The sequence below is a fragment of the Chiloscyllium plagiosum genome, unplaced genomic scaffold (genome assembly GCF_037043375.1).
Source record: "Chiloscyllium plagiosum isolate Xiang-an unplaced genomic scaffold, Cpla_swu_hap1 HiC_scaffold_16, whole genome shotgun sequence".
NCBI classification, from domain to species: Eukaryota; Metazoa; Chordata; class Chondrichthyes; order Orectolobiformes; family Hemiscylliidae; genus Chiloscyllium; species Chiloscyllium plagiosum.
The window spans coordinates 65,307,843-65,320,858 of record NW_028270154.1 but is presented as its reverse complement, the minus strand read 5'-3'; the positions used below and the strand labels follow the sequence as shown (position 1 = coordinate 65,320,858).

At 40.5% G+C, this 13,016-nt stretch overlaps 1 protein-coding gene across 1 annotated transcript in view; it reads left to right on the top strand.

The window, feature by feature from the left end:
• Positions 1-2,602, top strand: part of ttc1 (tetratricopeptide repeat domain 1) — a 62,107-nt gene extending 59,505 nt beyond the window's left edge. The window contains exon 8 of the mRNA XM_043703884.2: positions 1,986-2,602. Within this exon, the coding sequence (XP_043559819.1) occupies positions 1,986-2,122 (137 nt within the window). The 3' untranslated portion in view covers positions 2,123-2,602. The remainder of the gene's footprint in view (positions 1-1,985) is intronic.
• The last annotated feature ends 10,414 nt before the right edge of the window (positions 2,603-13,016 follow it).

Here is a 13,016-nt window from a genome sequence, read left to right as displayed (position 1 = left end):
CATCCTCCTCCACTTCCTCTGGCAGCTCATTCCATACACACAATACCTTTTGTAGGTCAGTTTTAAATCCTCCCCCCGCCGCCACACCTTATGCCTATGCCCTCTCATTTTGGACTCCCCAGCCCTGGAGAAAGGATCTTGTCTATTCACCCTATCCATGCCCCTCATGATTTTATAAACCTCTCTAAGGTCACCTCTCAGTCTCCAATGCTCCAAAGAAAATAGCCACGGCCTATTCAGCCTCTCCCTATAGTTCAAGCTCTCCAACCCTGGCAACATCCTTGTAAATCGTTTCTGAACCCTTTCAATTTTTAACAATATTCTTCCTATAGCAAGGCAAATGGAATTGAATGCAGTATTCCAAAAATGGCCTAATATTGTGCACATGACCACCTAACTCCTGTACTCAATGCACTGACCAATGAAGGCAAGTGGACCAAATGCTGTCTTCACTACCCTGTCTACCTGCAACTCCATTTTGAAGGAACAGTGAACCTGCGGTCCAAGACCCTTTTGTTTGGCAGCACTCCCTAGGACCTTACCATTAAGTGTATAAGTCCTACCCTGATTGACCCTACCAACACCTTACTTGTAAGGGTTTCTATGCCAAGATAATAGAGATTTAGTTGATCAAGGGGCATCATCACTTAGCACAGCAAGTTAATTATTTTTTTAATAAATAAATTGCAACATTAAATTCTCAGTAGCAGTCACAATGGTTAGAATGCTTTTAAGCCTATAATGTCCCCTCTATGAATGTTACATTTTTCAATTTTAACATTTAAATAGATGATTCAAAATTCTGTCGTTAACACACGCTGATGGATGTGCATGAAATAATTAATGACAGTGCAGAAGACTTTGAGCCTGTGAATTCTTTTTAAACAATCCACCTGAAATTGTTAATGACACTATATATTTTGACTAGAATTGTCCATCTGTGCCCACAAATCTGTTTTGTTCTCTGCTAACCATGTGGCAGTGTTGTAAATCACGGTTGCTAAAGTAATGCCTCCCCCACCTTTGAGTTTCCTTCTCAGGCTGACTGGTTGCATAGCCTTGCACTTTAATACAGTTTTCTCCACTGCACCTAACTGCAGGCCATGCATTTAGCCTCATAACCCTGTTATAATAGGATCTTATTGATTACTTCGGTAAGTTTAAGGTCACTTCAGTATCTGCACCATGTGATCCATTTGCATGTTGGACCACAGTTTGTAATGTGGCCAGCAGAGAGCCATAACATTACACTTGTGATTGAAAACAACTAAATTCAATAAATAAAGAAAAATAGTTTATTTGTTTGTAGATTTTTTCCTACTCAGCAAACTAAGGCACACCTCCAACATAATGAATTGTATCTTTGCTGTTGCACTGGAGAGAAACCACTATACTTTAAGACCACATCCAGTCAAGGAGTCAACTCTGAGTACATCGGAGAGAAAAATTATCTGGAGAAAGGATCATTTGGTATTGATGGTGGTGGGTTAGGTGGTTGAAAGGTGGAGGACAAACGAGAATAGAAATCTTTTATCTCTTGAGTTCAACCATTTTCTTCCACCTATTCACTCCTATGTAGTTGTTTCTGCCCTTATCACCACCTTTTAATTTGTTGCAGTATCTCTTCTCCAGCTGTTAGTATTTCACCTTTTAATGTCAATATAATTTGCTTGGGAGGCAATATGTCTTGTCTCATAGCTATGGTTTGAAATGAAGAAAATTGACAGGTCGTGTCCCTTTTATAGAACATGACTACTATATTATCTTGAATTCATAATGTACCTGTAGTCTGTTTGCTGCAATATAATTTTGCAGTTGGGCTATTTAACATACTGAATATTGAAATAGAGATGTTTTGATTAAGGGTTTGTATGTTTCCAAAAAAAGACTTATCACTGATCTTGTACTTTTTAAAATTGTCTATACCCAAGTCCTTTTGATGTTAATTTGAGATATTGCCCTACCCTTTTTCTTTTTTATTGTAGGCAAGCTGAAAGATCTTGGCAACATGGTTCTGCGACCCTTTGGTCTGTCCACTGAAAACTTCCTGTTAAACAAGGATCCCAACTCTGGCTCATACTCCATCAACTTTGTGCAGAATCCAAATAACAATAATAGATAATGGCTTAATTTGGAAAACAGCTCAGTGCAAGGATATGCTGTAAAAAGAACAAAAAACATTTAGTTATATAACAAAGTATTGCTTTTCTGGGCATACAAGAAACTGGTCTGTTCCAACGTTTGCAATACAATAGCAAGCATTTGTTTACAATTAGAATCTGCACAAGTTTCAAGACACTCAGTTTGAGCTGCTTGTTGAATGTAAAAGCCAGCAGTGAAACCATATGTTTATTTTGTCATTACATCTGGATAAGTGTTAACCAAAGTGTGATATAGTGTTTACGAACAGAAATAATTCATTGGTTAAGTTGCCATGTTACCACTGGGTAAACGTTTTGTTTACCATGGCCATTTGAAATTTACAAAATGCTGAAGCTTGATATTTAGCTGTATACTGTTGATCATGCTGAATATATTAATGTTGCCCATTGCCTTATTTTCTGTAGTTTAAAAAAAAATAAAGTTTGAATATGATTCAGTATGATTCGGAGAACTTCCTGAAAATAAAAATATCAAAATTGTTCTTTTTTTTTCCATGAAACTGGTATTGTTCCAATATGCAATTGGAATTAACTTGGATCAGTTGGTCTTCACACAGCTTCACAAAGCTTAACCATCCAGATGGATTTTAAAAGGTTTTCTTTTTCATATTCATAATGCAGAAACAGGCTTTTCTACTGAGCAGATCCATTATTATTCTTAAACCTCTTCCAATTGTTTCTCATTTATTCACATCAAACAAAACCTTCTATTATATTTTCCCTCAATTGTTTATCTGGCTTCCTCTTAACTGTATCTCTACAATCTTCCTGAGTTGCTCTTGAGGTATTGAGTTCAACGTTCAAAGAGCTCCATGAGGAAAGAAGTTTCTTCTGAAGTCTGCATTGAAAGTATGAATGGCTACTTTATATTTCTGACTCCAAACACCCCCCACCCATTGCAGCTATTTCATTAGTTATGATTAATTAGATGACCAAAGTCATAATTAACTGTACTAAGTGCATGAGGTATGCATACTTTTTAAAGCTATTTCCCTAGTTAAATAGCAAGTATTGGCGATATCACAAGAAACCCTCTTGAAGATATTGAGTTCAGGTTTTTCTTTACATACACACCCACACACATTCTGACCTTAGTCATGGGTCTACCATGCAATACCTTATTAAATAACTTGTTGAGATCCAAGTATATTATGTCTACTACATTATCTATATCTTTTTTTACTTCAAAACTATTCATTCATTTTGATCAAACACATCTAATTTTGGAATCTGTACTTCATATTTTTGTTATTTTTCTGTTTCTACATGTTTTGCTACTGCATCTTTGAATAAAGATTCCTTTATCTTTCACCCCATTAATGTTAAATGAATTAATAGTTGTTGGTCTTATTCTATCTCTCCATGTTTACTGACAGCTCTGAACATTCCCTGTTCTCCCTGACATTTATTTGGACACCATTAGCTAAAATTTATCTCTTTTTAAGGTCGTTTTGCTTGTGACTATGAGTATGAATGTTCAAATCTATTGCATTCTGGAAAAACGGAAAGATTTCATTAAACTGAACTTTGTTAGAGCTTGTGACAGGCCAGTGGAATGAAGACCTTCGTTTGTTCAGCAGCATAATCGTTATTCATTCCTCAGTTTCTACAGGCATTAAGGGTGCCCACTGTCATCTAGATTGGGACTCATATTTGACATTTCCTATTATCAGTGATTGTATCTTGAACTCTGGTAATTTTCTGCAAAATAGTAGGATGTCAAGCTCCACAATCTCTTTCTCCTTTCAGCCTCTTGACAACAGTTTGCCCCCATAACAAGGGGAAAAAAATCAACTTTTCCATTTCTCTTTTTTCTAAAAGTTTTAGTCCTCATGTAAACTCTATTATTGGAATAAAAAATTAGTAGAAGTTGTTTGAATTGCAAGAAAGTCACATTATTTCACTTGCAATGTCTGTGTTGTTTTCATTTGCATTAACTTGAGGCTTCCCTTGGCTGGTCTGATTTCTCTTGTTATGTGACTTTGAGTGCAATACTAGTTCACGTACACTTTTGTCCTTTCCAGCTCTTGACCTCTCTCATGTCTGCCATCATGCACTGTTGCATGATGTTGTAATGTATGAAAAAGAAATGTCAATGCAAGTGGAGGACCCATCATGTATTTAGATTTAGATTAGATTAGATTACAGTGTGGAAACAGGCCCTTCGGCCCAACAAGTCCACACCGCCCCGCCGAAGCGCAACCCACCCATACCCCTACATTTACCCCTTACCTAACACTACAGGTAATTTAGTATGGCCAATTCACCTGACCCTGCACATCTTTGGATGGTGGGAGGAAACCGGAGCACCCGGAGGAAACCCACGCAGACACGGGGAGAACGTGCAAACTCCACACAGTCAGTCGCCTGAGGCGGGAATTGAACCCGGGTCTCTGGCGCTGTGAGGCAGCAGTGCTAACCACTGTACCACCGTGCCGCCCACTGTACCACCGTGCCGCCCACAGTATTATTCACTCATATATTGGCAAGGTGCTATCGAGAGGTCAGTGTTCTCCCACAAAACTGAAAGTAAAAGCAGAAATTGGTGTTGTGATATGTAGAGATTGCTTTCATTTTTTCCAAGTGGCAAAGCCTTGCTGCTTGTTACTAAAATCATAGAATCCTGCAGTGTGAAAGCAAGCCACGAGGCCCATCAAGTCCACACTGACCCTCCAAAAAGCATCCCACCCAAACTCACCTCCCTACCCAATCCCTGTTACCCAGCATTTCCCAGGGCTAATCTACCTAGTTTACACATCCCTGGATACTATGGGAAAATTTACACTGCCAATCCACCTAACCTGCACATCTTTGCACAGTGGGAGGAAACCCATGCAGTCGGGAAGAAAGTGCAAATTCCACATAGACATCTGCTTGAGGGTGGAATGGAGCCCGGGTCCCTGCTGCTGAGGCAGCAGTGCTATCCACTGAGCGACCATACTGCCCTCGAAGTGATTATAAAATTTGAGAAATGCATTAATCAGAAAGGTGATGTGTTCAAAGACGTTATAAATATTTGAGGTACATTTCAAAGCCACCATTTCTTTTAAGACTGGTTTGAAGAGAGAGCTTTTCGTATTTTTAAATTGCTTGTGTTTTAATGTAAAATTGCTATTAAATAGCTGTCGAGGTTGCCTTGCATTTTGTACATCTTTGGAATTGTGGAGAGGTAAAGTTAACAGTTGGCATGAAGCTATTAATAATATCAAGCAAATCCAGTGATACTTACTAATATACTGGGCCCAAGACCAATGAAGGAGAAGCAAGATCTCTTTCTGAAGATTTTTAGAATACTAATTATAGAATGCTATTTTGTCCAGAATAAAATAGTTCTGTTAATATCTGCTCTATTAGAATGTTACTTTAATTCTAACCATTAATGTAATATTGCAGTGTTTAAAACTAAAATGCTCACAACAGCATCCTTGGTAGTAAGATTGCAATAATGGTACATCATTAATGAAGAAAGGTTATATCACCTTTTGAGGGAGTAACACCTTCAAACAGCTAGGAGAAAGTGAGGACTGCAGATGCTGGAGTACCAGAGTTGAAAAATGTCCTGGAAAAACACAGCAGGCCAGGCAGCATCCGAGGAGCAGGAGAATCGACGTTTCGGGCATAAGCCCTTCTTCAGGAATCCTGAAGAAGGACTTATGCCTGAAATGTCGATTCTCCCGCTCCTTGGATGCTGCCTGGCCTGCTGTGTTTTTCCAGCACCACATTTTTCAACACCTTCAAACAGCTACAACAACATGCATGCAACATTACAAAATATCCTTGGATGCTTTATGGATGTTATTGAATGAATTTTGACATTGAGCCACATAAGGATGTCAGAACATATACTAAAAGTTTGGCCAAAGAAGGTAACTTTCAAGGAGCATCTTACAGGGGGAGAAAGAGGTAGAAAGTTGGGCTGTCTGAAGGCAATTCCAGAGCTATGAGCCTTGGCAACTTGAGGCACAGCTGCTGCTAGTGGAACCTGACATGTTTTTGGATGATATTGCTGAGGGCCAGACGCAGATGAGACTCGAGGTAGCATTCCAGAAGCAAGAAAGGAGTACATTGCAGCTATTTCATTAGTTATGGTTAATTAGATGACTAAAATCATAATTATGCTACGTGCATGAGATATGCATACTTTGTAAAGCTATTTCCATAGTTAAATAGCAAGTATTGGCAATATCACAAGAAACCCACTTGAAGATACTGAGTTCAGATTTTTTAAATACAGGAAATTTGCAAGTAACTTATAAAAATGCTAGATTAATTAAAAATAACTTTTTGCTGAAGCTATTAATCTGAAATAAGAACAGGTTCCCCACAAAGCAAGAGGAGCATTTAGCAGAAACCAAGCACTAGAGGAAACTAACAGAGGAACTGCAATGGATACAGATAGCCAAGTACGTACACTAATGCACATTATAGCATTGACCTTTGTTCCTCTTTTTATTTTATTTTCATAAGAATACTCCAGTTTTCTGAAGAGATTGTATACTCTTGTCACTTTATGGAAGAACATTTTGCCACAATTTAGGGCGGCGTGGTGACTCAGTGGTTAGCATCGCTGCCTTACAGAGCCAGGGACCCAGGTTTGATTCCACCCTTGGACGACTGTCTCTGTGCCGTTTGCATGTTCTTGCCATGTCTGCGTGGGGTTCCTCCCGCAGTCCAAAAATGTGCAAATTAGGTAGATTGGCCATGCTAAATTACCCCGTAATGTCCAGCGATGTGTATGTTAGATGCATTAGCCATGAGAAATGCAAAGATACAGGGACAGTAGGGAGATGAGTCTGTTGGGATGCTCTTTGGAGAGTGGACTCACTGGGTCGAATAGCCTATTTCCACACTGTAGGGATTATGATTCTTTTGAGATTTTTGTTTAAATTATTTGTGGCATATAAATGTTCCTAGCAAAGCCAGCATTTATTGTACATCCTAATTGCTCTTGAAACATCATTCGGGTGTCTCCATTTTTAACATTGCTGTCTTTGAAGCTTGGAACACCCACAGTGCTGTTATGGAGGGAGTTCTAGAATTTTGACCCATCAACAGTGAAGAAACAAAAATACAGTTCTGAGCTAGAATGTTGTGTGGTATGGAGGGGAACTTGCATGTGGTGTGGTTCACATTCACCTGCCTTCTGGGTGCCGTAGCTCAGAGGTTTGGAAACTGCTGTTGAAGGAATCTTGGGAACTCCTTTACTGTTTTTGTAGATGGTGAGACACCTTTTGCTTGGTGCATGGAGGGAGTGAACATTTAAGGTGACGGGTTGCTGATATAATTGTTGCCTTGGAGTCATCCAGGTCTAAGCATAGAAAATGGTCTTGCTGCCCATTGAATCTGTGCCAGTCTAAAACAATCCTTCTTCCCACTTGTGAACCACTTGTAAGAAATAAAGGAGTGGCAGCGTAAGTTTAGAATGATCTGTATCTCTATAAATTGCAAGTTTATAGGCTTCAGCTGTTCCTAATGTGTAAAGTTTCTGATTGTGTAATGAAGTAGACTTGATTAAAAAACTTTAAGTGAAGAAACTCTTTGGGTCAGTGACTATAATGTAGAATTCACCCTACAGTTTGAGAGGGAAGAACTGGCCAGACTTGATTGAATGTGGAGACTAGCAGGGAAGACACTGGGGCAGCAACGACAGGAGAGTGTCCAGGGTAATTTGGGAGGCACAGCAGAAATTCATCACAAACAAGAAGAAACATACAAAGGGGAGGGCGAGGAAAACATGGCTGATAAGGGAAGTCAGGGACAGCATAAAGCCAAAAGAAACAGCATATAAAGCATTGATGATTAGTGGGAAGTTAAAGATGTGAAGCTTTTTTTTTAAAAAAAGGGGGAAATTAAAACAAAGAATGAGAGAAGGTGAAATATGAGGATAAGCTAGGTATTCATATAAAATGTTGCAAGAACTATAAGAGAGAGGCAAGAATGGATATTGGCCTACTGGAGAAGTAGAAATGGGGAAGAACGAAATGGCAAAGAAAGTGAATAGGTAATTTTGCATCATTTTCACAGTGGAAGATACTGCAGCATTCCAGAATTTTGAGAGACTGGGTACAGGTGAGCATAGTGCCTATCACAGTGGAAAAGATGCTGGGGAACATGAAAGAGGATAAATCACCCAGACCAGTTGGGCCACACCCAGAGTTCTGAAGGAGATAGCTGCTGAGATTGTAGATACATTGCTGGTGATCTTTCATGAATCACTGGAGTCAGGGAAAATTCTAGAGGACTGGAAAATGGCAAATGTAACAAGTAATAACAGAGGAGGGAGGCAGAAGACAGGAAACTATAGGCCGGTTAGTTTGACCTCGGTCTTTGGTAAGACTTTAGACTCCATTGTTTAGAATAAGATTGTAGAGTACTTCAAAGTGCATTGTAAAATAGGATGGAGTTAGCAAGACTTCGTCTAGGTGAGGTTATGCCTGGCAATTTGTTTGCATTCCTTCAGGAGGTACTGACCAAGATATACAAAGGTGAGCCAGAGGACGTCATCTATTTGGATTTCTAGAAGATTTATGTCAAAGTTCCACAAAGGAGGCTGCTAAATAAGATAAGAGCCCATGGTGATCGTGGCAAGGTACTGACATGGATAGAGCATTGGCTGACTTGCAAGTGCTGAGAGTCTGGATTAAAAAGGTCCTTTTTTTTAGGATGGTGGGCATTGACTAGTGGACTTTTGCAGAGGTCAGTATTGGGACCACAACTAGTCATGTTAAACAACAATCTGGATGAAGGAACGGAGGGCATTGCTGCTAAATTTGCAGATGACACAAAGATAGTTGGAGGGAGTCGTAATTCAGGATTCTCTTAAGGTTAATATGCTGGTTCAGTTGACAAGAAAGCAAATGCAATGTTAGCAGTCATTTTGAGAGGGTTCAAATACAAAAGCAGAGATGTACTGCTGTGGCTGTACAAGGCTCTGGTCAGACCGCATTTGGAATATTGTGAGCAGTTTTGCACTTTGTATCTAAGGAAAGAGGCGCTTGTGTTGGAGGGAGTCCAGAGGAGGTTTACAAGAACGAGCCTGGAATAAAGGGCTTATCATATGGAGCAGTTGAGGTCTGTGCTCAATGGAGTTTAGAAGGATAGGGGTGGAGAGCTGACCGAAACTTGCAGAATACTGAGAGGCCTGGTTCGAGTGGCAATAAAGAAGATATTTCCATTAGTAGGAGGGACTAGGACCTGAGGGCACAGTCTCGGTGAAGGGACAGCCCTTTAGAAATGAGGACATTCTTCATCAAGAGGGTGGTTAATCTATGAATCTTATTGCTGCAGAAGGCTGTGGAGGCTAAATCATTGAGTATATTTAAGATAGTGATAGATAGGGTCTTAATTAGTAAGTGGATCGAGGATTATGAGGAGAAAGCAAGAGAATGGGGTTGAGAAACATATCACACATGATTGAATGGTGGAGCAGACCCGATGGGCCAAATGACCTAATTATATCTTTCATATACCTTCATATTATATCTTTTGGTCTTTATAGAATATTAAACAAGATTCTTAATCTAACTTTATGTTGGATCTAAATGTGTTCCATGTCATTTTAACTTTTCCATAATTAAGAACATTTTGTGATACTACTTGATTTCCAGACAGAATCTGTACAATGACTTGAGTGATATATATCATATTTTTCTTCATTGCTTCATGCTTGTATTTGTGGTTCAAAAGCCTAAACCAGTTTGACAATTGCGGCAGCTCTTGGATATTAGCAATTTCTTTGAAAAGTAATTTTCTAACATTCTCCTGTGCTCTCAAGTAATTTTCTAAAATGCTTTTAGATTTATAAGCTTGAGTTCAAGGCTTGGGTTTGTCTGATTCTCTAATGTTAACATCTAAAGAAGTGTCTTGAATTCTGTAAATCAATTAAATACCTCGTGTTTATTTCTGGTGGATGTTTTCTGTCTCTTGATTGGTCATTTGACTCTTGACACCTTGGTTCATTTCCTGTGCTAGTAGTCTCAACTTCTGCTCAATTCACTTAATTCCCTGTACACTTGTAGTTCTAAATCACCTTTTCAGTAATAATTTATTTCAATTAACTATTTTCTTTAATATTCTTAAAGACATTATTATATTAACAGATTTTTTTTTTGGATGGATATAATTTGTCATACTAGAATCTAGTGAATTCAAGAACTATGAAATGACTGATAACAGGACCATTCATCATGGGATCAACTCCATTTCATTCTGTTCTTGGTATGGCCAGGCGAGTATTTCAAATTAAGTTTGTTTATTCCCACTTCTGTCTATAAACTGGGTGTTTTTACGTTTGTGAAGTCCATTTTAAAAATGGCCCTTGCTGTGAACAGTTTGAATCAATAATATTCTTGACTTACTTTCAATCCAAGGTGGTCCTTGTGACTTCTAACTCGCATACACTTGCACATGCAAGAGAAGCAGGCAAGTTTTACAACCATAGATATTAAAATAAAGAATTTAGATATTCACATTCATTATTGTCTGTTAAACTTGCTTTACTAAATATGATCCCAGCTGGTGGTGTAACTGGACAAGTCAGATCCCAGACTGAAATCTAGCCATAGTCATAGAGATGTACAGCATGGAAACAGACCCTTTGGTCTAACTTGTTCATGCTGACCAGATATTCATCATTAATTTAGTCCTATTTGCCAGCATTTGGCCCATATCCCTTTAAACCCTTCCTATTCATTTCCCAATCCAGATGCTTTTTAAATGTTATAATTCTACCAATCTCCTCCTCTTTTTCTGGTAAGTCATTCCCTACACGCAGCACCCTCTGCACGAAAATGTTGCCCCTTAGGTCCTTTTTAAATCTTTCCCCTCACCTTAAACGTACGGAATTTAGTTTGTGATCTGAGATCCAGTCTGTGCGACTATGGTCCACCACGTGTAAGTACGATCTGGAATCCAGTTTGTGAGATCAGATTTTTTAATTTAATAAGATGGTCTGTGCTGAAACACAATGTTACAGATTAGGTTTTATCAATAAAACCAAAGTTTATTACACAAGGAACTAAGCTTTTTTACAAAGTTAGTCAGTTCTCATATAATGCGATAGCTCTGTTCCCGTGCAACTCTGCATTTTAAGAAAATCACGTAATAGCAGCACACTTAAAGTAATGAGGCTGGAATCACATAACCAATATAGGTAAGGAAAATTTGTGTTCTACAAATGATGGTCTAAATTCTTCAATCATGATATAGCCAATTTACATTGAAGAAAAGCACGTTATTAGCAGAACCGAGTCTATTTACATTTAATGCAATTTGAAAGATTTCAAAAGACCGACAAAACAAAGTTCCATCAATCCCAACACCAATAATTTACACTCAAATACTAGAAAGAGAGACAGTTCCCTTTTCTTATGTATCTTATTGGTTTGAGTAAACTGTTTCTTTCAATTTCCAGGAGAAAATGAGGGCTGGAGATCAGAGCTGAAAATGTGTTGCTGGAAAAGCGCAGCAGGTCAGGCAGCATCCAAGGAGCAGGAGAATTGATGTTTCGGGCATGAGCCCTTCTTCAGGAATGAGGAGAGTGTGCCAAGCAGGCTAAGATAAAAAGGTAGGGAGGAGGGACTTGGCGGAGGGGCATTGGAAATGCAATAGGTGGAAAGAGGTTAAGGTGAGGGTGATAGGCCGGGGAGGGGGCGGGTGCGGAGAGGCCAGGAAGAAGATTGCAGGTTAGGAAGGTGGTGCTGAGTTCGAGGATTGGGACTGAGACAAGGTGGGGGATGGGGAAATGAGGAAACTGGAGAAATCTGAGTTCATCCCTTGTGGTTGGAGGGTTCCTAGGCGGAAGATGAGACTCTCTTCCTCCAGCCGTCGTGTTGCTATGGTCTGGCGAGGGAGGAGTCCAAGGACCTGCATGTCCTTGGTGGAGTGGGAGGAGGAGTTGAAGTGTTGAGCCACGGGGTGGTTGGGTTGGTTGGTCCGGGTGTCCCAGAGGTGTTCTCTGAAAAGTTCCGCAAGTAGGCGGCCTGTCTCTCCAATATAGAGGAGGCCACATCGGGTGCAGCGGATGCAGTAAATGATGTGTGTGGAGGTGCAGGTGAATTTGTGGCGGATATGGAAGGATCCCTTGGGGCCTTGGAGGGAGGTAAGGGGGGAGGTGTGGGCGCAAGTTTTGCATTTCTGGTCCCAGGAGGACCAGTTCCAATACCAAACAACCCAGATGGCCTCCTTCAAAGACCGCAATTTCCCCCCAGACGTGATCGACGATGCTCTCCAACACTTCCCGCTCCTCCGCCCTTGAGCCCTGCCCCTCCAATCGCCACCAGGACAGAACCCCACTGGTCCTCACCTACCACCCCACCAACCTCCATATACATCATATCATCCGTCGTCATTTCCACCATCTCCAAACGGACCCCACCATCAGGGATACATTACCCTTCCCTCCCCTCCTCTATCAGCATTCCGAAAAGACCACTCCCTCTGTGACTCCCTTGTCAGGTCCACACCCCCCCCCCCCACCAACCCAACCTCCACACCTCCCCCTTCACTTCCCTCCAAGGCCCCAAGGGATCCTTCCATATCCGCCACAAATTCACCTGCACTTCCACACACATCATTTACTGCATCCGCTGCACCCGATGTGGCCTCCTCTATATTGGGGAGACAGGCCGCCTACTTGCGGAACGTTTCAGAGAACACCTCTGGGACACCCGGACCAACTAACCCAACCACTCCGTAGCTCAATACTTCACCTCCCCCTCCCACTCCACCAAGGACATGCAGATCCTTGGACTCCTCCCTCGTCAGACCATAGCAACACGACGGCTGGAGGAAGAGCGCCTCATCTTCCGCCTAGGAACCCTCCAACCACAAGGGATGAACTCAGATTTCTCCAGT